Consider the following 25,668-nt stretch of genomic DNA (forward strand, 5'->3'; position numbering starts at 1 on the left):
AAAAGGATACTCCTTTCGTATATAACCTTTAACAAAGGACGAGCAAAGATTTAAAAGAGAAACTACATTGCGAAATAATCGTCCCTTCGCATCAACTATATGCTGTGCTACTTATGTGATATTAGATCGACCTTCGAAGATAACTTAAAAAAGAGAAAAATAAAAAAAAAATAGAAAGAAAACTTGGCGACTATCTTTTCTTCCTTACATTGGGATCCTTGGATAGTCACGAGATGATTTCTACAAGATTACATTTCTGACGATTCGATTAAAAGTCGAGAATATAAAAAAAATTTTATAATCGAAAATAATATTATGGAATGTGTTGATAAGTTTTGAGCTTATTCTTTCTTTTTTTGAACATTTTCAAAAACAACTAAATATTTCTAAAATATTAGGGAGACCGGAAAGTAATATCGTTTCAATAAATGTCCAATTTATTATATTTTTATCAAAAACCGATTGATTTTTATCAATTTAGTATTAAAAATGTTGCATAATAGATGGAAAAAGGTTGTTGATAACAAGGGATGGTAATTACATTATTGATTAAAAATAAAAACTTGGAACTAAATATATTCGTTTGAATTTAAGGTTAGAAAGCGACATTACTTTCTGGTCCACCTATATATACCTAATATACCCTAAACTGATACAAATCAACAAATCTATGAGATATAACATATACGTTATTGTGCTAGTATTAATACGCATGTATAGGTAAGTAAAAACATGGATAATAGAAAACAATAGAAGCTTTAGAGCCAAAGGATAATCGAGTGCAATTGCAACGCAAAATAGTTAAATACGAAAGTCCATTTATATAATATGATCGATTTATACCTTTCATGGATTTATCTATGCGTTAGTAAATATATTCGGATTAAACACAATAGTCATGCATCACATTTCCCATATAGAAATATATTTAATACATATATGTATATATATACAAACATTGAAACTAGTGGATTACGTCGTTGGGAATATAACAGGAAACCGCCTTACCGAACGAGTCAGGTGAAGCCCTGACATCCTCAACCCTTGGAAGGGCATGAAAATTGAGTCAGGAGACGGTAGCTCACGCATTCGATTTAAATGAAGAAACTCATTCCCGAAACTTAAGCAAGAAATAGACTTGTCGTTCTATTATGTCTGTGGGACAAACGAGATAGAGAGCTAACAGACTGATTATAAAAAAAACACGATAATAAAAATTAGATTTTATTTAAGAAAAAGATTCTGTTAAATATAAAATAATATTTTTGAAAATTTTGCCAAAACAAAAAATTAAAAGATACAAATAATTTTAAGGAAAAAAATAAAAGGTTTTAATCGAGAGATTAAAAAGAAAAATTTGATTAATTAATTTTGGATAATTTTTTATATGAAATTTTGGAGAAATTCATTTAAAAAATACATAATTCGAATAAAAGAAAACATTGAAATGGATGCACATTTTTAAAAAATTTAAAAGCATAAAAATAATAAAATAAATAAATACAATACAATAAAAAAATTAATATTAACTTAATATTCATAAATTTATATTTATAATATAAAAATTAATTTATTTATTTATAAAATTGATTAATTTATAAATTAAATTTACATTTATATTTATAAATTTAATATTAATAATTACAATAAAAAAAAAAGTATTACAATTTTGTGAACGGTTTAATAAAAAAAAAAATTGATTATAATCCTAGAATTCTTTTCCGAGGAGTACAAACAAAAAATAAAATTTGAACTAAATCAAATATGGTAATTTTTACAGTAGGTCGAGTTAACATGGAATGTCCCATATACTTGTGTGTTTGTATTTTTTCTGTCTCTCTCTCTCTCTCTCTCTCTCTCTCTCTCTCTCTCTCTTTCTCTCGCATAAACTGTTTCAAATAAGCCTCTCACGAAGATTTCAGCGAATTCATTTCGCATTTAGAGCTTTATGGAGATCGATGCTTCGGAAATAAAAGCTTCACCATAACAGGACTACTATACCTAGTCATCCTTTTTTCTCCTACTTTCTATCTGTCTCTTTCTCTTTCACTCTATTCCTCTGCTATGTGCATTCACAGCCAAATTGGAATGGAGTGCTATAGGATTTACCTATTCCATTATGTACATGCTTCTCTCTCTCTCTCTCTCTCTCTCTCCCTCACTCACTTTTTCTCGCACTCTTTCTCTCTTATTTATTTCGGACCAATTTCACAGGCTATAATGCACGATCAAAGTTGTCGATGAATATAAATGCCATGGGACGAAAGTGACCGGGTTTACATCGACTTGAAGTATCATCGATCTTTTACCCACCCCTTATTTCTCCACCCCCTGTTCCTTATTTTCTTCCTTTTCCTTCTTCGTCCTTCTTTATCTTTCTCTCTTTTTCTTTCTTTCTTTATTTCTTTCTTTTTCTTTCTTTTCATCTCATTTTAGCACTCGTATCGAGATCAAGCTGCACCGACGCGACGCGACGCGACGAGACGAGACGAGACGAGACGAGACGAGACGCAAGGACGACGATATCTCGAATTTTGTAGGTTGTGCACGATGCAGGATAGAAAAGGGATAAGACGATTCAGGGATATTACTAGCAGTCATAAAAGACTTTGGTACCTGACGTGACGCGATTATCGATATTTTAACGCAATGACTATGTTTAAACTAATTTTCATTAAATTGTTATTTAATATCCGCGCGATTATTATGTTTATCAAAACAAAATATATTTTATTCCTTTGAAAATTTTATTCGAATATTTTGTATTAACTGTAAAACCTCACCTATCAATAAGTGAATATTTTTTTCCAATATGACAGAAATAAATTCAATTTTATTATGATCAGTTTCTTCGATTATGACAAAGACTTATTATTTGTGAATTAATTCAATATTTATGAATTATTTATCTTTTTTATTTTATTATATAAAAAAAAAATATATATATATATAGTTATATAAATATAATAAATATTATTTATAGATTTGTCCAAAGAATTTCCAGGTAATTCCCTATACGAAGGATTTAGCCACGATCAAAAATCTCGAATTTCCTCTTTACTAGACATCGTCAGACGGTTCTCACGAACATGAAAAGACGAAAGAAGAAGAAGAAAAAGAAAGAAGATGGAAGGAAAAGTCGAATGCTAGAAGTTCGTTCGTTCTTCCTCGTAAATCGACTTGCCGTTGTAAAATCCTATTTCAGGCTAGCGCGTGTTTCCATCTCGTTTCTCTTTTCCTTCTTGACCCTCTTTTTTACTAACCAACCAACCAACCAACCAACCAAGCAACCAACCCTGCGTATATTTCAACCACCAATAAAATTCGTTTGACGTTCATCAAACGTTTAAACCAATCAATTTTTCAATGAGAATATAATATCACTTGAGAACGTAGAAATAGGATGAAAAGAAGAAGCTTTTTGAGAGAAATCAACGAATCTTTATGCGTGTACCTCGTGTGTACATCCATGTGTGTGTATATGTACGTACGTGAGAGTTAGCAATATCGTTAAAATGTTTATAAAATGTCGTTTAAACGAGTCTTTCTTTCTTTCTTTCATTTCCTTTTCATTTTCTGTTTCTCTTTGTATCTTTTTCATGAACGATAGAAAAACTTACGAGACGTCTGAACGAGCTCTATTTTTCAAGGTTTATTCGTTCGAAGTTTGCACTCGCGATCGAACAAAGAGCAAGAGAGCTCTCGGCGTTGCCCGTGAAACCCATAGTAGTGTAATACTGCTATGAAACCGATTCCAGATTGCTTTGAAAGGTGAAGGTTGGCCTTTCCTATACAAAAGGGGGTTCTCTCTTTCATACTTCTGACAAATGCAAACACAGTTACGTTTTCGTCTCGTCTCCTCCCGTCTCGTTTCATTTCATTTTCAGATACTTTTCGTTTAATCGAGTCCCTTTTCTTCGTTCATCATGAAAAATTCTATTTCGACAAATAAACGAAATTCTATTACATGAAATAACAATTATTCTATATTTCAACGTATTCTATATGTATACGCGTATATACGATTATTATTATTATTAACAATAATTCTTTAATGTTTAATTTTAAATCAAATTTCGTTTTGATATCTTAAACATTTAACACGAAATTTAATTATTGAAGTGAAAACTTCTTTAGAATGAGTGTGATTGAAAAAAGAAACACGGTAATGTAGTGGAAAAAGGAAACGGACGATGTAGTGGGGAAAAGAAACGGCCTTAATACTGCGTAAGAAGAGAAAAAGAGACAAACATATAGGATTGTGCCTGTGAGAGAATGAGACAGAATATTGCTATATAGTTTTTCCTATTCTCTGTCTCCTCTTTATGCTCTGCTTCGTAGTTATCGCTCCCGGTTGTGTATGTTCGTGTTTGCTGCAACTGTATATATGATTTTTTATTTTTATTTCATATAAAATACTAAATATTATTATAAAAATATGCATAAATTAATTACAATATTAGAGTTCAATTTTATCATTATTTATAAAAATATTTGATTTGCAAACATTTTTTAAAGTGTTTTATTATTTATTTTCTTTGTAATTATTATAAAAATGCGCGCCTGTATGAATTCAACCCTCTAGACACACTTTGAAAATGTTGCTTGCGAGCGTCATCTGTCGGGACGGAATTTTTTGTGCCCGAAAGATAGGCAACCCGTCATACATAGGTGTATAAACAGTTTTGACGGCAAAATAATTCCGTCCCAGTAGATAGCGCTCGCAAGCAACATTTTCAAAGTGTGTCTGGAGGGTTGCATACGAACAGGCGCGCATTTTTATAATTAAATTAATAATTAAATAAATAATTATAAGTTAAAAGTACAAATAATATTATATAATAACTTATCCTCTCTAAACTTGTTTATTTAAAGGTTTCACTTCTAACTTGTGTGATATGCACACGATTTTTTTTCACAAATTTCATTATACGAAAAGAATTAATATAATATGTAAACTTGTGTTTTACAAATTTATTTTCAAATTTGACTAAACGCAAATTATTCCAATCGCGATTATTTAAATGTCTACGTTAAGAATATAATACTACTTTCTTTTTAATAGCATCGAATATATTTGCATAGAATAAACTCAGGGTTATTTAAGTTGGAAGGAAGTAAAACACATTTCCTTTCAAATGTAGGCCGTCGTGTTGACGCGTCTACGAGACCTGAAGCTTACAGAAGAGAATTGCTCCTAGAAAAGCTCGTTTCTAGTACGCGCGATACATTCTTGATCACAATGCCGTAACTTTCTGTCTTGGACGAAAAGTGAGTAGAGAACTCTTCCTACACCCTGATCTCGTTTACATCGTTTTCCTACTCGAAAGACTGTGAAACGTCTTTACGGTTTGCCTACATTGTACAAACTTTTTATTATTCTACTTTCACTAACATTATATCAATCGTTATTAACACGTTCTCAATATTTTTTTAATTTAAAAAACAATTAACATCAAACATTTTAAACTTTCATTCAAATCTAATATTTTATTTCTAACATAACAATTCTAATAATTATAATTAATAAATACTCAATAATATGTTGATTATAACTAATATAAAAATAATCCAATAACTCTAACAAATTATCAAAAACGAAGTACTTGCTTTTACAACTTTTAATGCATTAATAAAAAATACAAACCCCTAAAAGTAATAAGAACATGATCAACATTAAAATAAATACGTGCATGGTGTTAGAACAAATCTTGATCATAAATTATATCAAAAGATGTATTTGAAATTGCTGATACTCGTGAAAGAGTCGAAAGTCACTGAGACGATTAATAATGGACGCGAATTCAGATTTGGTAGGAGGAGAATCGTCGTTCTGTTAAAATGAAGGAAGATGATTCGAACGACGAGAAGAAAAGGGAAGAGAGAGTGAATAAGGAAGGATGAAGTGTAGAACGAGGAGGAAGGAAGGCCCTATGGGAAGAAGAGAAGGCCTGTGGAATATCGGTTGGCGGAAGGCAAAGCGAGGCTGAATATTCCAATGCACGTGCCGATCAATAAATAGACGCAATTCCTACAAAGGTATCCTGCGGGACCTCCCGCTTATCCATTACCAGCTACTATTCAGGAGCGCGAGCAGAACTCGACGAATGATGACCTATATATATAATTCTCTTGATATGTAAATAACGAGAGATATGAAATATCGATTAGATGGGATTTAGATGAAACTCTCTGCCTATGCATTAACACATAAATATATATATAATAATAATAATAATAATAATAATAATAATAATAATACATATATACATATGTATTTATTATTATAATTACTAATATTATTATTATAATTTACACGTACATATATGTTTAAATAGATATTAATATACAGTATTATCAGGTATAAATTCTCTTATCCTGATATATTTTCAAATTGTATAAAAAGATCGAGAAATTCTCTCTCTCACTCTTTCTAAAAAAAAAAGTGCATTGTAATGAACTAATGATCGATGTAAATATTAATGTTTTGATTGATTTTCAAGTAACAATATATGATTCAGCCAATATGTACTAAAAAGCAAACGGTACATATGCATATATTTATAGAAACCCCCATACGTTTGAGTAAATAAGCTCATATTGTTTTACATCCTCCCATTACATCAACCCTATCTACTTCTCTCCCACCGTTCGTTCCCCTTCCGTTCGTTTCTATCCCTCTTTTACCAATTTACCCTTCACCTCACCTCACCTTGCTGATATTCGCACTACGAACTTTAGAAATTAGGCAGATAATGAAAGCGATCTAGATTGGCTCTATAGAATATACCACGAACGGGCATGAATTTTCTCTCTCACTCTCTCACTCTCTCACTCTCTCACTTTCTCTCTCTCTCTTTCTCATCGATACGATTGGTAGTAGAGAACGATTTACTTCAACACTATCCCATCATCGGTATTACTTTCTTTCACACAAAAGAGCTTACCACTTCTACGTTCGAGAAGGAAAATCATTCTTCCTTTCTCTCTCTCTCTCTCTCTCTCTCTCTCTCACTCTCTCATATACTCTATTTTCGATAGCTTCCTGAAGAAATTTCTCGTGATAGTGGACCGATAAAAACGGAGACATCTGGTCAGTCCACCTTCTCTCTCGCTCATTCACTCTCCTTCACTTGAGTATAGTGCCACCTGCGGTAGTAGTGTTTAGAAAAAGTCAAGAAAAGAAAGAAAGAAAGAAAGAAGAAGAGAAAAAGAAAGAAAGAAAAAGAGAGAAAGAGACAAAGGATAAACGTAGCCCCAAGTAAAGGGCTCCACGAGAGAGTAACGAAAGATGGATGAAGGAAGAAAAAAAAAGCGTCGCTTAAAGTTACTGGCAGCAAGGAGGCTACAGGCTTGAGGGTAGAAAGAGGAACAAGAGGAGGACGATGAGGAGGAGGAGGAGGAGGAGGCGGGGGCTACGATGTTAGTTCAGCCACAGCATCTATTCGTGAAAAGGTGAGTATCTTGATTTGAGTGAACGTTTCAGAACTGAACGCTCGAAAAACTCGTAAAAAAGCTGGAAGAAGGCCAGGAAATCCTCTGGTCGAGCCATTAACGGCGACTTCCCCTAAGCCTTTCAATCCTTCTCTCCACCTACCCCTAACAACCCCTCATCCTCATCCTCCTCCTCCTCGTCCTCATCTATTCACCCTCTTCTTCTTTCCTTCTTCTTTCTATCCTTTTCCTTCGTCTTCTTATTTTTCTTTTATCGTTGACGCCTTCTTCAACTACTACTACTACTACTACCTCCCCCTCTATCAACCCTCTTACACTACCTCCCCCCCCCCCAAACCTAACTTCCTCCTTCATCCTCGAATCGACACCACTTTAACCAACCAAGTTTTTTTCTCTTCACAGAAGATTCGAACGAAAGAAAAAGTTAAGTCGATCGATCGGAGCCGATTTTTTTAATCAGGTTTGGACAAGCCAAAGCCCGCGAGCATGATTGAATACGTTTTTAATTTATCGCACTATCTCTATCATATTGATCGAACTACTCTTATTATGGGTAAAACCTTGTAAGTACGTATATCGTTACTTAAAATTGTGTTCATTTTATTTGCACATCCTTTGTTAGTCATCTCGATAGAATTATTTTCTTTTGAACAATATTTTTAAATTTAAATTAATTTGATTGATGTACAATATTATAATTAAGATTTTAATATCGTTGTTTTGGTCGTTTGTTTATTATAGATGCATTTTATGAAAATTTTTTGAAATATTTAAATAGAAAATAATCCTTCGAATACGAGAAAAAAAGTAAATAATTTGAATTTACCACCATTGAAATATTATCATGCATATTTGTTTAGAATATCTAACCATGATACTATTAATTCTTTTGATAAATAACCCGTGGAAACTATTTTTATTTTCAATTTGCTATTTCGAATATTCTTCTCAAAACGATGATCTATAAAAAATGATTACGCAATTACAATATAAATATCTGTATATGGTGAAAATTTCAAAAAATGTTAAGAATAATTTTATTAACGTTGTATTTAAATGAGCATCATCAATTTCTAAATAAAATCATGAAAAAATCAAAAAGAAGTATATAAAGAAAAGTGGCAGAAATATAAGTTCGAAATATAAATTCTAATTATGTACCAATTTTCATAAATTTTTCAATGAATATTCATCCTCCAATGAGAAAAGGAGAATTTCTTAAACGCAACAGAGATTGGTTAATTTTGAGTGACGCGCATTTCGACCAATCAACGTATACTCGAATCGAAATACTCAATTGGCGCGAATATCTATCATTTTAAATTGACTTATACATTTTCAAGAATTATTTATAAAATCTTTTAACTAATTATCAAGACACATTATTCTTATTCTTATTATTATTATTATGAAAACATTGAAAACATTCACACATTTAAAATCAAATGTATATACAAAAGTCTTGTTAATAGCATTTCATTTTATTGCTATTGTACAATTCAAATAAATTACATCGTAACATCGGTCAAAGTACCTAGCATATATCTTCAGTTGTTTTATTTATTATTATTGATCATTGTTTGACTCGTGGGACCATTATCTCTATTTCAAATCACATTCAAAAACAAGCAGCGATTGTATAACTAATTACAGAAATTTCTTCCGCGGTGTAGGACACTTTTACAGGGAATTATTGTTTTACATAAATCTATTATTTTTTCTAATAATAATATTAATAATAATGTTAATTATAATAATAATAATAATAATAATATATCACAAAAGGCGCCAATCATATAAGAAACATTATATTGTATTGAACATTGTATTTTAATGATATAATTAATAACTATTAGTGATATATACTAACACTAACATTCAAATCAATGTGATTAGCAAATTACCGTCATCAGATAATTTTAACAATGCTAATAATTTCAATTTAAATTGTATAATAATCTTGTTTAATAGAAAATAAAATTAAAAGAAACAAAAACAAAGAAAATAATAATCTAATAATTATATTAATTAATTTTAGCAATCTGGAATCCATTACGAAAAGCAATATTTCTGTATTTCCCCTTTTCGGATGTTATAAACCCTTTGTCGTTTAATAACGCTTTTTTCTTGACCCACAAATCAAGTCCTGTACTACAATTAACTTTGAAAATAAGGCTACCTTAAACATTTTCAATCACTTTGTGATAATTTCCTGAGGCGTTGATGTATCAGTAAGAAAGCTCTAAATTACATGCAATAATATATAAATCACATTTATATTATATACTCTTTGTCATCAGCATTTATCAGAGTCTAATTTTTTTATTTATTTCTTTTTTTTCCTCTCTTTCTTTCTATCTTGTTTATACGAAAACAACACATTAAACCGATATATTTCAATATCTGCGTAAAATAATTTTGAAAGTAAGATAATTTCATTTCTCATAATTTTCAAAACATAAAAACGACAATGTAATATATACATACACGTATACATATATACTATCAAAGTCTGTAAACATATTATTACAAATATAACTCTATATAGGCATTGACTACATACACATATTGATCTCTCTCTCTCTCTCTCTCTCTCGATCTCTCTCTCTCTCTCTCTCTCTCTCTCTCGATCTCTCTCTCTCTTTCTCTCTCTCTCTTTCGCTCTCTAAGAATCATACTTTGTTATTTACATTTACAGCCTTTAGAATAACCGATCTTTAAATATGAACGCCGAAAACAAATCGAGGGGTACCTCGCGAGGTTCTAACTAGCGCGATATATTTATTTTCATATTCATATATTTAAACTTATCCACATTAAGAAATGCATGAGACAAATATCTCCTTCCATTATTTATCATATATTTTGTTTTTGGTAATTTTTTTTCCTCTTTTCTTATTTTTTTTTCTTTGTTCTCTTTTCTTTACAACTATAGACATTCGGCATTCACATCTGAATTTTGTTGAGGAGAAGTGCGTAATCGCTCAGCGACAATAAACTACGCATCATTACTCCTCACATCTATATTTTTATATTATTATATGATTTAAATCGACATTTAGACAATACTTGAGCACGTCTTTACGACCTCATATACGGATAATCAAATTCTTTCAAAGGAACAAAGATTTCTTTAATTGACTGTGGTGACGCCCAACGAAGAGCATAATGAGGACCACCGGCTTTGTCATTCGTACCGGACATTCTGCTACCACCAAAAGGTTGTTGACCAACCACCGACCCAGTTGACTTATCATTTACATAAAAATTACCTGCCGTGTATTTCAATTCTTCTAACGCCTTTCTCGCCCATTGTCTGTTTAAAATTACATAAAAGATTATGTTTTACTATCGCCTTATCTTGTACGATGTAAGATTTAAAAATTGTGGTATAAAGCTTACTCGTCTTGGGAAAATATCGATCCTGTTAATGCATACGGCGTGGAAGTTTCAACCAATTTCATAGTTTCATCGATTTTGGAATCCTTGTAAACGTAAATGGTTAACACAGGTCCAAATATTTCTTCCGTCATGATTTTATCATTTGGATCCGTTGTTGTTACTATCGTTGGTTGGATGAAGTAGCCAACACTTTAGAAAAAATATTGCATGTTTTTTAAATAAAAAATATCTAGTATTTATTTAATAATTAAAAATAATATTCATATGAAACTTACGAATCATCGCATTGACCTCCTCCGATTATTTTTAAATTCGATGATTTTTTGGCATGATTTATGTAACCAGAAATTCTTTTAAACGCCGTAGCATCGATAACAGCTCCAGTAAAAATAGTGAAATCTCTAACGTCACCTATTTTAAGTTTGTCACGTGTCTCTAAAAGGCCCTCCTTTATCTAAAATAAAATTTTATTTTTCAATATAAGAATAAGCGTAGAATTTATAACATATGATTAATAAGTAAATAAATAATTTTTAATGTCATACCTTGCTCCACAAAGATTCAGGAACGTACATTCTACTACAGGCTGAACATTTCTGACCATTAAATTCGAAAGAACTTTTTATTGTCCCGATAACAACCGTTTGTACGTCAGCACTTGGGTGAACGAAGTGATAATTCTTACCGCCACATTCACCAATCAATTTAGGATAATTCTTATATTTTCCCAAATTTTTACCAACTTGCATCCATAAACGATTAAACGTCGGTACCGATCCGGTAAAATTGATACCAGACAAGTAAGGAGAGGCAGTTATCGTATCTCCAAAAACTGGACCTTCGCAAGGAACAAAGTTAACAACTCCTGGCGGTACTCCAGCTTCTCTGCATATTTTAAAGATCCACCAATTGGAAAGTAACGCGGTATCTGATGGTTTCCATAGAACTGCATTGCCCTAAATAAAATTAAAGTAAAAAATAAATTAAATTTATTACTCTTGCACATTTGTTTTCGGATGATATCGATCAAGAAAGATTAATGAGATACAAACCATTAAAGCTGGAGTATAACTAAGATTACCACCAATAGCAGTAAAATTGAAAGGTGACACAGCGGCAACAAAACCATCCATTCCACGATACCTCATAGAATTCAATTCATTTTTAGTAGGTGAAATTGGTTTATATTTTAAGGCGTCCTTGACAAAGTATCCTTGTATTTTAAAGAAATCTATTAATTCAGCTGCGCTGTCAATTTCTGCTTGAATAACAGATTTACTCTGACCAAGCATAGTGGCAGCATTTAAGTGTTGTCTATATTTCTTCGACATGAGGTTAGCAGCTTTTAACCATATTTCTAATCGTTTTTCAATAGGACACTTCTCCCACTCTCTTTGAGCTTTAACAGCAACATCGATAGCTTTTTGTATTAAGCCTGGCGTAGCCCAATAATATTTAGCAACTTTGGCTTGATGATTATGTGGCTAAGAAGTAATGTAATATAAGAAATTTCTTCTTATTAAAATAAACCCATAATATATTTAATAATAATATGTACCATGACTTGATATTTGCATAAATCTGTCTTGATTTCTTCATTTCCAATGACCAAAGGTACTTCAGTACATTCGCTTGCCATTTCATCCAGGACCTTCTCTAATTCTGCCCTTTCCTTGCTCCCTTTCTGATATCCAAGAACAGGTTCGTTCTCCAGTGGAAATTCTGGAGGATTTGGTACAGGCACTATAGATCCTAGGCATCTTGTACCTACTCTGCAAATAATAATAATAATAAATGAATAAAAAAATTTGAATAAGAAAAGTAGAAAAAATAACAACAAGTATATTCTTAAGGGAGATAAGAAAATAAGAGGTAAAAGTAAATATTATTTCGACTATAAAGCATGATGATAATCTTTTCTAATATTTATCTGTGTACAGACACATAACTTAGTATACTCTGTTCACAGTGTTATCACTCAACAAGATTAATTCTATGTAAACAAATTAATCCAATTCAAATTTCAAGCCACTGTGTGCAATTATAAACAAAATTGAAATTAGAAGTATATCAAGAATAAATGAATAAATAAATAAATAAATAAATAAATAAAAATGAATCATTTCTAAAAATGCAATAAGTTTAAAAACAACAATAAAATATTACATATATATATATAAATGTTCGACGGAACAGGATAATGTTATTTATACTTGCTATACTTTGCTAACTTTATGTGTCAAACGCTATGATCATAGGCCGTTACATAACGCTATATACTCAGTGACCCTTCTCGTTGAGATTATCGCTCAAAAAATTCAAATTAATTATGAAACACAAAAATCATTAATAAGAATATTAATTACGATAACATTTACTTATTAAGAAATGATATAGATAATGTTAATTAATTAATTGATTAATAAAACAAAATTGAAAAAAAAGCACATCAATGGAAGGTCTTACGTAGGAGTATGTCAAATTTAGAGAAGGCCAATAGCAATAAAATGCAAGCGTAGAATTTATTTTGATTATAAATAAATAAATGAATTGATGTTATATATTTGTCGTGACGTTTATGACGTCAAAAAGATTTCTTATAATAAACAAATAAATAAAATTAAAATAAATAGGATGAAGTGATGCGAAACTTCGAGACGCCGTATATACATATGCGTGACGTCAGGTATAGCATTGAGGCATAAGATGAAAAAAATATAATGTTTTATGGAGGAAAACGAAAGGGGAATTTAAATAAAACGTAACCACAAATGAGCTAACATCAAACTAATTGAAGATAAGCTAGAAATGAATTATCCTTGGTAACAGATGTTAAAAAGAAAGTCGCGTAGTCGTCATGTAAACGGGAACGTTTTTCAAGGATACAAAAAATCACTATCGCTTTCAACGCACTATTTCATTATTATTGCAGGTGTAAAAATAATCGTTAAACATTTAAAAATAATTTTAAATATATTTATCACTCCCGAAAGATAAGAAATAATTAACAACGTTCAAGGGGAAGAGTAAATTGCGAAGAAGAATTAAAAGATCATTGACAAATTGATTTGAATGAAAAGGAACCACGTTGACAGTTAATGGCAGATATTGAGAAAGGTTAAAGGAAAAAAGAGTATTGTAAAAGAAAAAGGGAACGCAATTGTTGTTGATGACTCAATTCGACATTTGAAATTACAGTACATATCTCTTTAGCTATAAATAACACAAGCATACACATTTACGTACAAGAACAAATCCTATTGAAATTATGAAATACAGCACGTAAGAGCTAATTGGTCAACGAACTTAATTCGAATATTCGGCCGTTTTCGTCGAACGTTTGATTTTCGTATTCGTGTAATAGTGTAGATGAATTATTTATATTAACAAGTAAGTTAATTAAAAATAGATAAACAACATTTAGCAGCAATAACGTAATAAAGTTTAGAAGGATCGTGTAAATGAACAAATGCATAAGTGCGTTGTTGTTTTTTAAAACCTTCACACGAATATAACGAAACACACATAACAGATATAATTATTCTTGTCGTGGTATGAGATTAACATAAAAGATGATGAGTACATAGCATACACATACACGTCACATATACGGTATCATATAAAGGTACATATACAAATACATATACAGGTATGAATGTGAAATACATAGAGCACACGGACCAATGCTTGAAAATAATCAATATATTCCCTAGTATTCGGCTTGATGTCAGAAATAATAAAAGATATCATGAACGATAGGATTATTCAAGGACAATAAAATATCTTCCGCATAGTTCTACTCACTTTTGGCTATTTGCTATAAAAGCTTGACGACAGATATTCAACATCGTGCTCTCTTCTCTAAACTCTTTGGTCCTCCTCCCTTTTATTTTACTCCAACGCCCCCTCTCACTCTCGCTCACGTTCTTTTCTCCTCTCTCTTTTTTCTACTATCCTTCTCTTTTCCTTTCTCTCTTTGCGTCTCTATCTTCTTCCTTCGTTTAACAAACTTTTCTTACTCACGTTTTCAAATCGAATGACCAAATTCATTTACCTGTCCCTTTCTTTCCTTCTTTATATTTTTCTTTCTTTTGTCCTTTTTGTTTGTTAACACACTGTACCTTCGGAACCACAAAAGGCGACAACGGCAGTCATCGGACAAATAGTAAACCCAACCACCTTCGCATACCCCCACTTCTTTTAAATTCGGACCATATAACCAGGGCCGTAGCAAAGGTACTACCGAATTACAATACACTCGACGCATGCGTCGATTTTAGAAAGAACGAATATATAAATCTATTATCTAACAAGACAATTCGATAACTTAGGGTTGAACACACAAATACTTAAGTAATCTCTAAAAAATAAATAATTTTTATTAGATATTTAAATTTATTATCTAACGAGAACAATTCAATAATTTAAGTTTGAACACACTTAAATTACTTAATTGTTTTTACAAAAAAAAAAGAAAATAAATAAATAAATAGAATAGAATAAACAACTTTTATTCAAAAATTTCCTAAATCCTTATCAATAAAATTTTTCTCAAATTCAATTAATGGTGACCGAAAATCGCCTTTTGAACGTAAAAATTTGTTAAATTTTTAATTAAATGATCGTTCAATTTTGATGATTTAATGATACAAAAAACAACAATCGTATCACTCGAGTTTACATATATTTGTTTTTTCTATTCACTTACAATACGTACATGTATATTCATACACATACTTATTATCCACTATTAAAAGAATGTTAGATCGGAATAAATTTACATGATGTTGAACTAAAATAATATCGATATTGACATAAATAGAATCGAAGGTTATACGTTTCTATATATCAATTCTATTCAAATTTACTTTATATTTCTAATTTAAATGATTTTTTATTATTAAATTATACACAAATTTATGCAAATTTTTAACGAAGTAATATCTTGTTATTTGTTTCATTAATTACATTCAATATAAAAAATAAATTTACGTATATTAACTTATATGATAATTAAAAATAAAAACATTAATTGATTTTCTTTATTTAATGTTTAATGTTCTGTGAGACTCAGCACTACCGCACTATTCGTATATCCCATAAATATACAACTTTGGTTACCCATGTAGAAAAGAAAATTGCGCCTAATGGCATGCAAAAATATAACAAAGTGAAACAATAAAAGCAAACGAATAGGGGCATTCCTTATCAGTATTCTATCTACACTTATCTATTATATATATATATATACAATACATAGTAATGTAAGTACATATATACTTACATTTGATTAATACTGTTAAGGGTTGCTATGCGAAATTCAATAGATTAGTCAATGAATTAAATATATTTCCTTATATATATACAAGGTGGGATAATAACTCTGACCACTTTGAATAGCTTCTTTATTTACAATGGTATTAAAAAATTTCATAGAAAAACGTAATACTATTGCAAAGGGAAATCTAATGGTTGAAAGAATTTTCTTTCAAGGTCAATTTTAAATAGACTTCAAGGTTATAATGCAACTTTTTCCTTTGAAATTGTTGGATATAATTATAAACAAAAAAGTATTTGCGTCTTCTTCTTTATATGGTCCACCCTGTATATGTATGCATATGTGTATCAATATATTCTTGTGAAAGAATTTCTATTTATTAGAAATTAATAATATATGCATAGAAAGTAAATTTGACGGAAATATCATAAATCTAATAGATAATTATAAACAAAACCTTTATTTTATTTATCTCCTTATATGAATTAATTGTCTTCTTGTTGCATTTGCAATTCTCGAAGAAGTTGCGCTCTTTGTTTTTCTAATTCGTCTTCGGAAAGTTCATGATGTTCCGTATTTTCGTTAATGGATTCTTCGCTATGAACAGATGGTCTTCTGTGTTTTTCCTCTTTCCGCCTTCTCTCCGGAGATTCTTCGGAAGACGGTAATCTTGAGTGAGAACGCTATAAATCAACACATACATATATAAGAAACTTAATAAAAAATTAAAGAATTAACCCTTTTGCGATCGGTGTCCCCGTAGCGGGGACATTTTTAAATCATCTACTATATACTATAACACACGTATCCTTTCATCACCGTATTAATTAAACGTAACTTACGGAATGACTTCGACCTCTCTTCTTTTTACTCTTCTTTTTTTTCGTCTTTCTCGTATCGGATTCGGAACTTTCTGATTTGCTGGCTATACTTGCGGAACGCGATTTGCGTTGTTTCTTTTTAAATCCTTTATCACTGCATTCAGACTCCTATTTAATTAATTGTATATATTAATAGTTTGCAAGGATGAAATGTACGTACGTCTAAGAAAAAAAAGTGAATAAAAAAAGACTTTACATACACTATGCGATCGAGATCGGGATTTTCGGTTCTTCTTTTTGGTTTTTTTCTTTTTACTTCTTATATGATGATGACTACAACTTTCTTCAAGCTCGTGTTGATAATCCTTAAAAATACGTATTCTCTCACTTTCTAATGTTATCGCTTTAAAATCAGGCTCCTCTTCCAATTTATTTCTCACATCTTCCCACGTCATCTGATAATCTACGCTAATGGTTTTCAATAAATTTTTAAAACTCGTCTCTAATTTCTTGAATTTACGCGTTTCCTCTTTAACTCGTTCCTTCTCCCGTGCCTCGGCTTTTTCGAGAAGCAAATTGTACGTCAATTTAACGTTTCCTGCGTCCAAAGTGGCAGACTTTCGATCTTCACAAACAACCGTTGCAAATTCTTCGAAAGTTGTACTGACTTGTACCTCAAAATTTTTATCTTTAAGAATTTCACGAATAATTTTCTTTTCATCGTGAAACCTAGACTTTAAATCTTCGACATAAAATTTGAATAAATCAAGAGGAGTTGATCCTGGCTGTCCTAACATAACCGAAAAACGTAAATCTGCGGATAACATTGGGTAAAGCTCTACCCAAAGAGACATAGATGTTAATTTTCCTTGTTCATGAAGTTCGTCCAATAAACTCTAAAATATAATATATATGATATAAGGTTACACACAAAGAATACTTTAAATTAAAAAAAATAAATTAAGTATAAACTAGAAAAAGAAATATTTACAATAAAACCATCACGATTTTTTCTTTCTTGTCTTTTTCTTCTCTTTTTTCTCTCGCTCTTTTTCTTCTTCTTCATCCTTTTCCAAATGTCGAATATGATTTTCAAATACTAACAAAGCATCTTCTTTGTCCATTTCAAGTAAATCTGCATCTTCCGCAAAGGCTGCATGTTGCAAGAGCAATGCTTGTGCTTCTTGCCACGTAGTTCTATACGTTACATCTGTCATTGAGTCTAAAACATGGGAAAGCCTTTTAGTATTTCGTTTTTTTAATTGTTTAGCTTCTTCCTTTTCACGTTTTGCCAAATTAAATATAACATCCTCGTAAATGTCTCTTCTATCCGGATCTCCCACTGCTCTCCACAGTTCTAAATTGCCAAACATTTCTTCGCATTTATAATACTTCGTAGTACTTGTCATTCTTTCATTTTCCAACAAAAACTGTTCTAAATCTTCTTTAGCCCTTTTTAATCTGTGAAAAACCAATAACTCTTGATAATCCATAAATGCAAAGATTTCAAAATCAAATATGCGTTATCAACTACAAATTTAGGTACACACTTCAGTAGAGTTAACCATTTGACCTTCACGCTAACTTAACGATGGCTGTGCCTAGCACTACGCTTCAACCAGTGCTACACTGTCCCATTCTCACACTTCGCTTCGCTTCGAAGTGCTTCGGTAAAACCAAGATTTTGACATGTTTAAAATTTGTTTTCGCTTTGAAACCAAGTGCATATTGTTTTTAGACATCTAAAGTACACTTTAAACTAAAAAAAAATTGGCTTTGTGAAAATTTTAGAGTGGTGTTACCCCTCAAGCAGCGCCTCAGCGTGTTGGTAGAACGTATAATATACGTCGCTTTCAGTTTTGGGATGGAAGCGCCTCGACATACGGTATACGTCGCTTTCAGTTTTGGGACAGAAACATCACGACGTATGGTATACGTCATAATAGGTCAAATGGTTAAACAATTTATTGAGACATCACTACTTAAAATAAAAGAATGTTCAAAAATGGAATTTACAGCTTTTACATACGTGAGTATCCAAAACTTTGTTGGTCAGAAATGTAGATTAATATTTACTTACCTTAATCTTTCTTGTTCCCGTTCCTCTTTGAGCTTCTGCGTTTTATATGCATTAAATGCTTGTTTACGTTCGTTTAATTTTTTCATTTGTGGATATCTTGGATCATTTTGAATAAGTTTTACTGCTTGCTCCCATGTAGCATTAGATGGCACATCTCTTTCCTTCAATAATTCTTTAAATGCTTCTATTGCTTCTTTTTTATCTTTGAACATCATTTTGGGTTCAGGAGTACTAGTCCGACTATCATTTGCTGATCCTTTCGCAGAATTACTATCTTCATCTGGTTTTGTAGGTGGTGTTGGAATATTTATTGCTGCGAGTGTTGCAGCCATAGCTTGTTCGATTGCAGATTTTCCTCCAGGTTCAGGAGTGCTTGTTTGCGATAAAGTACTAATATTTGGAGACAAATGTTGTATAGCTACTGGAACTATTCTGTACAAAATAATATATATAAAATAAATATAGGAGTATATTTAAAATAATTGAACATTAATTTAACATGTTACTAACGTATTTGTAGCACTAGCAACTACCGCAGCTGCAACAGCTGCAGCCTCTTCAGCAGCAATTCTATTTTTTAATTCTTCTAATTCTGGAGGAGCAGTCCATCTAGATTCTTTAGTAGTTACGTTATGATAATATATTTTTCCATTTTCTGATTTATACTCTTTCCATGGACATTGCGATAACATTAATTCGCTCGGGGTTTTCAATTCATCTGGCTTTTCCCATAAAGATTGTTTAGTAATACTATTATAATAATAAGTACGACCATCTGGAGCTTTATGTTCGGTCCAATCTGATTTTTTCTCTGAAGACACAGGTATACCCGATGGGGTATCACTAGCTAATGGAGTTGGAGGAGGAAGTCCTGGCGCTGTTATTTGTGGTGGTGCTGCTATAAAATTCCATAAAAGAAAAGACAAAGATTAAATTAATATGCTTATCAATGAAATCTTTGATACAACTTACTAACCTATTACTCCGGCTTCTGGTGCAGGAGCAGCAGTTATTGGAAAACTAAAACCAGGTGGTGGAATAGAAAACTGCGGTGGCATTATACCTGGTGGACCAGGTGGTAAACTAGGAGATGCAATAAATGATGCTGCAGGCATAATTGGTGGTACGAAACCAGGCGTCATATTAGGTGCTGCTGGTGGAAATCCAGGTACCGCAGCAGGAGGTGGAATTCCATCATTTGATGCCTAGAGAATATATCATTAAATATAATATTACCTATTTTACTTATTCTATTAATTTATACTTAACTCTAAGAAAAAAATTTGCATATACTATGCATATTTACTTATTGTACAATAGAGTATTAAATTAACCTACAAACATAATTACCATTACAAGATGTAATAAATATTGTTATAACAATAATCAAGTACGTTAGAATAAATGTATTAGAAGATCAGCCCTTTTTAATTATATTATTTGAATATCATTGAAACGATGGCATAACAAACAATAATATTTGTTTACGTAGATTTTGTTGCTGAAGTATAGAATTTTACATATCTATACATAGATATATATATAACATATACAAATGGGATCCGTTCTTGTTAAGCCTGGCCCAGGGGGCAGCCTTGTACCAAGATTTGTAGCGGTACGACAGAAGGTCGCGCCCTCTAAAGTTACTAGAAGGCTAGGGAACCACGCTAACAAGTAGTAGTCACTAGACTAGAACAGTCTGTGCGTAGCCGTTGAGAAGTGTACAACGAAGAAAAGCAAGTCGCATCCTTTAAATAAAAATAATAAAATAAAATTCAGTCTAATATTACCTTTACTATAGAGAAACCCTCTACAGTAAATTGGTGCCGAAACCCGGGAACGTCCGCTTAAAAAATAAAAAGATAATACAAAAACTAAAATAGAAAAAATAAAAAAAATAAAAACAATGGCGCAACCAACCAGCGAAGCCGACCTTCTGTCGTACCGCTACAGATTATTTGATGCACAAATTTTGATATACTATATGTTATTCTAATTATTACCATATATATATATCATCAGATTAAAGAGAAAAAAATTTAGTTTTATAACTTTTATCAAATATTTATTAATTATTTTATTAATTTTAATTTTATAATAAATGATACAAAATTTAAATGATTCTTTAAGTTGCGTTAATAATACCAGATGGCGCTATCTCAAGGCATCCCGCAAAACCTATATAGTGTGTATTGTAAATTCAAACATGTGCTTGAATGCAGTTATTTAAAATAAGTTTTATATTTATGCATGAATGAAACAAATATTTTAACTAAATTTATACATTTATATATGAATTAATATATAATAATATAATAAATAATATAGTATAAATTTGACATCTTACTACAGCAAATTAAAAATGAAAGAATTATTAGGTGTTATAGATGAGGTTATATCGCAACCTAATCAAGTGAAACCTATAATCGGTAAATATAAAACAAATTTGATAAAATATTTATAAATACATTTTATCATATAAATTGTTAAGTAATTATTAATTACTATCCCTTCCAATAATCATTTTCTGAAGTGTTTTTATATTTTTTGTGTATCAGTTCAGTTTCAAAATGGTCAGCTGGCGGATGAAGAGACTGAGAATATATCTTGTGGATTATTCCATGATAAACAAAAAGATAAAAAGTTATTGGCTGTATCCTGTAGACAAATGGTATATAAAGGATATAAACCAGATGATAAACAGCAACTTATGAACACAATGCTTTTACTTCATAATAAAAGAACTGGAAAAGTTAGATTGGTCGAAGCAGAAAGGTGGTCTGTAAATGCTGTTCTTGATAAACAAGTGTTAGATAACGATAAACATACAAGCGATGAGAAAATGGTATTATTGAATAAAAAATTTGGTTCTAAAAAAGCTAAGAGAAAAACCGAGCAATACGAAAAAATGAAAGTTAATGTTGACGCTGTTAAAGATGATCTTGAAAAAACTGTCGCAAGTAAAATGATTAATATTATATCTTTTTTATTTAAGTATCATATTGGATAGAAAAGAAAATTATTAATACAATGATTTGTTTTTATCATAGACATCAAAATAGATAAAGAAGATTTAAAAACCCCAACAACAGATGAGATTATAACCGACATACATATACCTCCTTGTAACAGAGATGCTTGCAATGTCGAAGATGTTTATAATTTGAATGACATTGTGCCAGAAAATATATTAGAAACTCTTACCGAAGCATCTAACAAAATCATCCAGTGTGTCCCCACAGGGTAATTTCATATTTATCTGTATAATAGATTTTAATGTCAAATAATTTACTAATATTATTTTATTATATTTATAGCAAATCCAAGTATTTCATGTATATCATTAGATCTTTAAAATCAGACCCAGATTACATCAAGAAAGTTTCTATTCTATTATATATGGATGCAGTTTCCAAATGGTTAAATATTCCTATAAAAGATGTGAAGAAACGCGGAGCTTCTATTTGCCCTGAATCTGAAGAAATTAATTCACATATTATCGATACTTATAGCATACAAAGTAATGGTGGAAGGTAAATCATTTATGTTTCTATTCTTATTATTATATTTTATAAACAATTGAATTATTGATAAAAAATTTTTTGTAGATTGAGACCAGCTAGTATGAAAGATAAAGCTATTATACATTGTTTAATCTTAGGTCTAATAATTTCCAATTACGTAATAAATATAGAATTACTTGCAACTATGTTACAAAGTAGAATAGGAATAAAGAAATTATCTAATCTTTCAAGAATAGTTGGAATGGTCCCTTGTAAAAATGATAAAAATTCATACACTTTGAAACTACCTCTACCGAAGCAAATTTCTATGGTTAAAAAAGGAAGAAGGCAAACATTATAAATATCATTAAAAATGACCAAAATAATTGTAACATTTTATTATAATATAATTTATATTATATTATATATATTTTTTAAGATTATTACATACTAAAAATATAAGATACATTGTAAATATTACAAAGAGTAACCAAAATTTGCTATCCAGCTTAATCCATCGACAGTATTTGCTTTTGGCGAATATTCTAAACCGATATATCCTTGATAACCCTTATTTTCTAATAATGAGAGAATGTATTTGTAATCTATTTCTCCATCGGTATCTGGCTCATGTCTGTGAGGCACTTGAGCTATTTGAATATGACCTAAAATAATTTAAAATAATGAAAGTATAATTTCGTCTTACATAAAGAAAATTTATATAATAAATGTATTAATACATACCAACAAAAGGAAGAAACTGTTCAATATTGTACGTAAGATTACCGCAACAATGTTGCATATGAAAAATGTCGAGTTGCAATTTTAAATGAGGACTATTGATCTTTTTAACAATATTTAAACCTATGACGAACATGGAATGAAATTACTATATGTATTAAAATTTCATATATTTTTCTAATTAATTAAATGAACAATTTACCTTTCAAAAAATTATTCATATAATAATTCGGCACGGTAATGCTATTAATCGGTTCGATAACACCTATCAATCCTTCTTCTTTAAATTTTTCTACAGCATACAACAAATTTTTTTCATAAATTTTATCGTTGTCTGCAGTTGGATTAATTACTTTTCCAGACATAACATGTATCCTATTTAAAAATAATATTAATATTTTTAATAACACAATATTTTGATAAATTAAAAAAAATTACTATTATCATCAATTACTCACAATTTACAATTCAATGCTTTCGCATATTTTATAGTTGTTTCAATACTTTTTTTAAATAACTCTTCTTGTCCAGGTATTGCTGCAAATCCCAATTCGCCTTTCGATGTATCACCTACGAAGTTACAAGATTTAATAACAAAATTAATTATAATCCTAAGTTGAATAACAAAAACTTTGAAATTGTTAATAAATTTTAGGCGCTACCGATGCTATTATTTTTTTGAAATTTCGCGCCTTTACTATGATTAGCTACAAAGCAGCAAATAAGTAAAGATCAATTAAATAAATAGAAAAGCGATAATTAAAATAATATTTAGTAATATTAGTTATAAACGTGCCTGTAAATACATTAATAAGGACTTGTTCGATATTAGCTTTGTTTTTCGCATTAACAACTTCTTCCAAAGAGAAACCCAATGGAAAACCACTTTCGACAGCCTTGAAACCAGCTTCTTTAGCAAGTTGGTATCTCTCGATTAAACTTGGATTCTCCAGAAACATAAAAGATAAATTACTTACGAACTTTAAACCCATATTTTCTTTGGTAATTCGAAAAAATACTTAAATGTAATATTACAAATCAAATCTAAATGATTAATTATTAAGAAGTTTATTATTTGAATACATTCATGTACTCTATTTTTATATTTAAGATAAGATTCGCGATAAGTAAAAGTAAGTACGCACGTAATCTATAGATAAACTTGGAGTAATCATAGATGGCGTAATAATAATCTAATGATTTTTAAATTAAATCTTTATCTCTTAGAGCAATTACAGGTTTTGCTGCGCTTCACGTTCAATTTCTTGCTAATCAAATTCACACTTTTTTTAAATATAATTCAATCTTTAGCAAATCTAATTTGTCGACAAAATTTATTTTTTAAGCTTTTATAAAAAAAAATCAAATTAAATACAAATTTATTGTTAAAAAATTCTAAATTATTGGAATTTCTAATCACCTACTATTACAAATACAATCACATTCTCTAAAGCAATGAAATTTTATATTGATGTGTTGCAATTTACCATTTCAATTGAAAACTGGCCTTCTACTATTAATTTTAAATCTGATCTCATCTCTTCAATGAATTAAAACGCATGTACTTTACTTAAAAAAATAAGGCTCAAAATTTGACTTGCCAAAGGTTTGACTTTTATTTGAAAAAGGATATTGTATTTGCCAAAGGGTTGAATTAGATTTTGTAAAAAGTTGAATTTGAAGTGCAAAACCTGTATCAATTATTTTGTATAGATTCGTTCGTATATTTTCATCGATTATATAATTTATAACAATGATCATAAAATTACTAATATCTAACAATAAGTTATAAATACAATATTGAAATGAATAATGTGTATTCAGTGATGTATATTTATTGTTATATTATTTTGTTTTTCTAACATATCCAATTCAATTCAAGGAATATTTTCACACGAATGATTATCAAAACGGCCATTAAATTCTGTTATCCAATCGGGTTTATACTAATGTGATATTAAAGAAGAAGGAAATAAAGAAGAAACGTTTAAACATTCCAGAAATTGTCAATCTGTTCCAATGGTATATCAGATACAAGAGAATAGTGCTGATGATTCAAGGATACATTTTGGATTCCAAAAAAGATTTTAGATCCTGTCCAAAATTGATCCTATACTATTTGTTTTTTTCTTTTTCATGAAATTGGTTCCACTGCAGTTACTTACCAACTAATTCCTATATACTTTGGTGTATATAATCAGAAATAAATAAGCAAGCGTTTGTAACCTTTATCATTTATTTCTGCGTATGTATTATTAAATAATAACCATAGTTAATCGAAAGAGATAACATGCAATGGATTACAAATTGTGTGTTATTTTTGCAATTCGATAAATTAGTTTTATATGTTTTTCGTCAACTTTAAAGTTTAAGGTTTCTTATTATTTC

At 30.3% G+C, this 25,668-nt stretch overlaps 4 protein-coding genes, 1 long non-coding RNA gene and 1 pseudogene across 6 annotated transcripts; 2 read left to right on the forward strand and 4 right to left on the reverse strand.

Moving 5' to 3' along the window:
• Positions 1 to 1,685: 1,685 nt before the first annotated feature.
• LOC149031078 (uncharacterized) lies at positions 1,686 to 4,543 on the reverse strand (annotated as a pseudogene).
• Positions 4,544 to 8,915: 4,372 nt separating this feature from the next.
• On the reverse strand, positions 8,916 to 15,049 carry P5CDh1 (delta-1-Pyrroline-5-carboxylate dehydrogenase 1). Its single transcript, XM_089176796.1, has 8 exons — positions 14,912 to 15,049; positions 14,662 to 14,852; positions 12,416 to 12,629; positions 11,910 to 12,341; positions 11,403 to 11,813; positions 11,133 to 11,311; positions 10,858 to 11,046; positions 8,916 to 10,771 (listed from the first exon to the last, which is right to left on the reverse strand). The coding sequence occupies exons 2-8, from the start codon at positions 14,703 to 14,705 to the stop codon at positions 10,537 to 10,539; spliced, it is 1,704 nt and encodes a 567-aa protein (XP_089032922.1). The 5' UTR covers positions 14,706 to 14,852; positions 14,912 to 15,049; the 3' UTR covers positions 8,916 to 10,536.
• On the forward strand, positions 14,955 to 20,175 carry LOC149031079 (uncharacterized). Its single transcript, XR_016178049.1, has 3 exons — positions 14,955 to 15,093; positions 18,748 to 18,985; positions 20,037 to 20,175. It is a non-coding gene; the product is annotated as an uncharacterized LOC149031079 (long non-coding RNA).
• Positions 16,249 to 20,586, reverse strand: Prp40 (pre-mRNA processing factor 40). Its single transcript, XM_015323395.2, is given in 9 exon segments — positions 16,249 to 16,818; positions 16,978 to 17,124; positions 17,217 to 17,852; positions 17,948 to 17,995; positions 17,997 to 18,417; positions 19,037 to 19,468; positions 19,547 to 19,934; positions 20,013 to 20,241; positions 20,387 to 20,586. Coding segments are annotated over 9 exon segments (2,502 nt in total). The 5' UTR covers positions 20,390 to 20,586; the 3' UTR covers positions 16,249 to 16,620.
• Positions 20,587 to 20,729: 143 nt separating this feature from the next.
• LOC107066448 (uncharacterized) lies at positions 20,730 to 23,113 on the forward strand. Its single transcript, XM_015321086.2, has 5 exons — positions 20,730 to 21,465; positions 21,595 to 21,996; positions 22,087 to 22,279; positions 22,354 to 22,569; positions 22,645 to 23,113. The coding sequence occupies exons 1-5, from the start codon at positions 21,399 to 21,401 to the stop codon at positions 22,898 to 22,900; spliced, it is 1,134 nt and encodes a 377-aa protein (XP_015176572.2). The 5' UTR covers positions 20,730 to 21,398; the 3' UTR covers positions 22,901 to 23,113.
• Gip (hydroxypyruvate isomerase-like protein Gip) lies at positions 22,923 to 24,398 on the reverse strand. 2 transcript variants are annotated; one of them, XM_089176930.1, is made up of 6 exons: positions 24,258 to 24,398; positions 24,077 to 24,176; positions 23,739 to 23,850; positions 23,483 to 23,655; positions 23,284 to 23,403; positions 22,923 to 23,204 (listed from the first exon to the last, which is right to left on the reverse strand). In XM_089176930.1, the coding sequence occupies exons 1-6, from the start codon at positions 24,270 to 24,272 to the stop codon at positions 23,017 to 23,019; spliced, it is 708 nt and encodes a 235-aa protein (XP_089033056.1). In that variant the 5' UTR covers positions 24,273 to 24,398; the 3' UTR covers positions 22,923 to 23,016. The 2 variants fall into 2 exon arrangements, with proteins under 2 accessions (XP_089033056.1, XP_015176660.1); XM_015321174.2 differs by having other exon boundaries at positions 24,077 to 24,272.
• Between the last annotated feature and the right edge of the window lie 1,270 nt (positions 24,399 to 25,668).

This window comes from Polistes dominula, unplaced genomic scaffold (genome assembly GCF_049000335.1).
Source record: "Polistes dominula isolate Pdom_NZ unplaced genomic scaffold, Pdom_raw_medaka contig_12, whole genome shotgun sequence".
NCBI classification, from domain to species: Eukaryota; Metazoa; Arthropoda; class Insecta; order Hymenoptera; family Vespidae; genus Polistes; species Polistes dominula.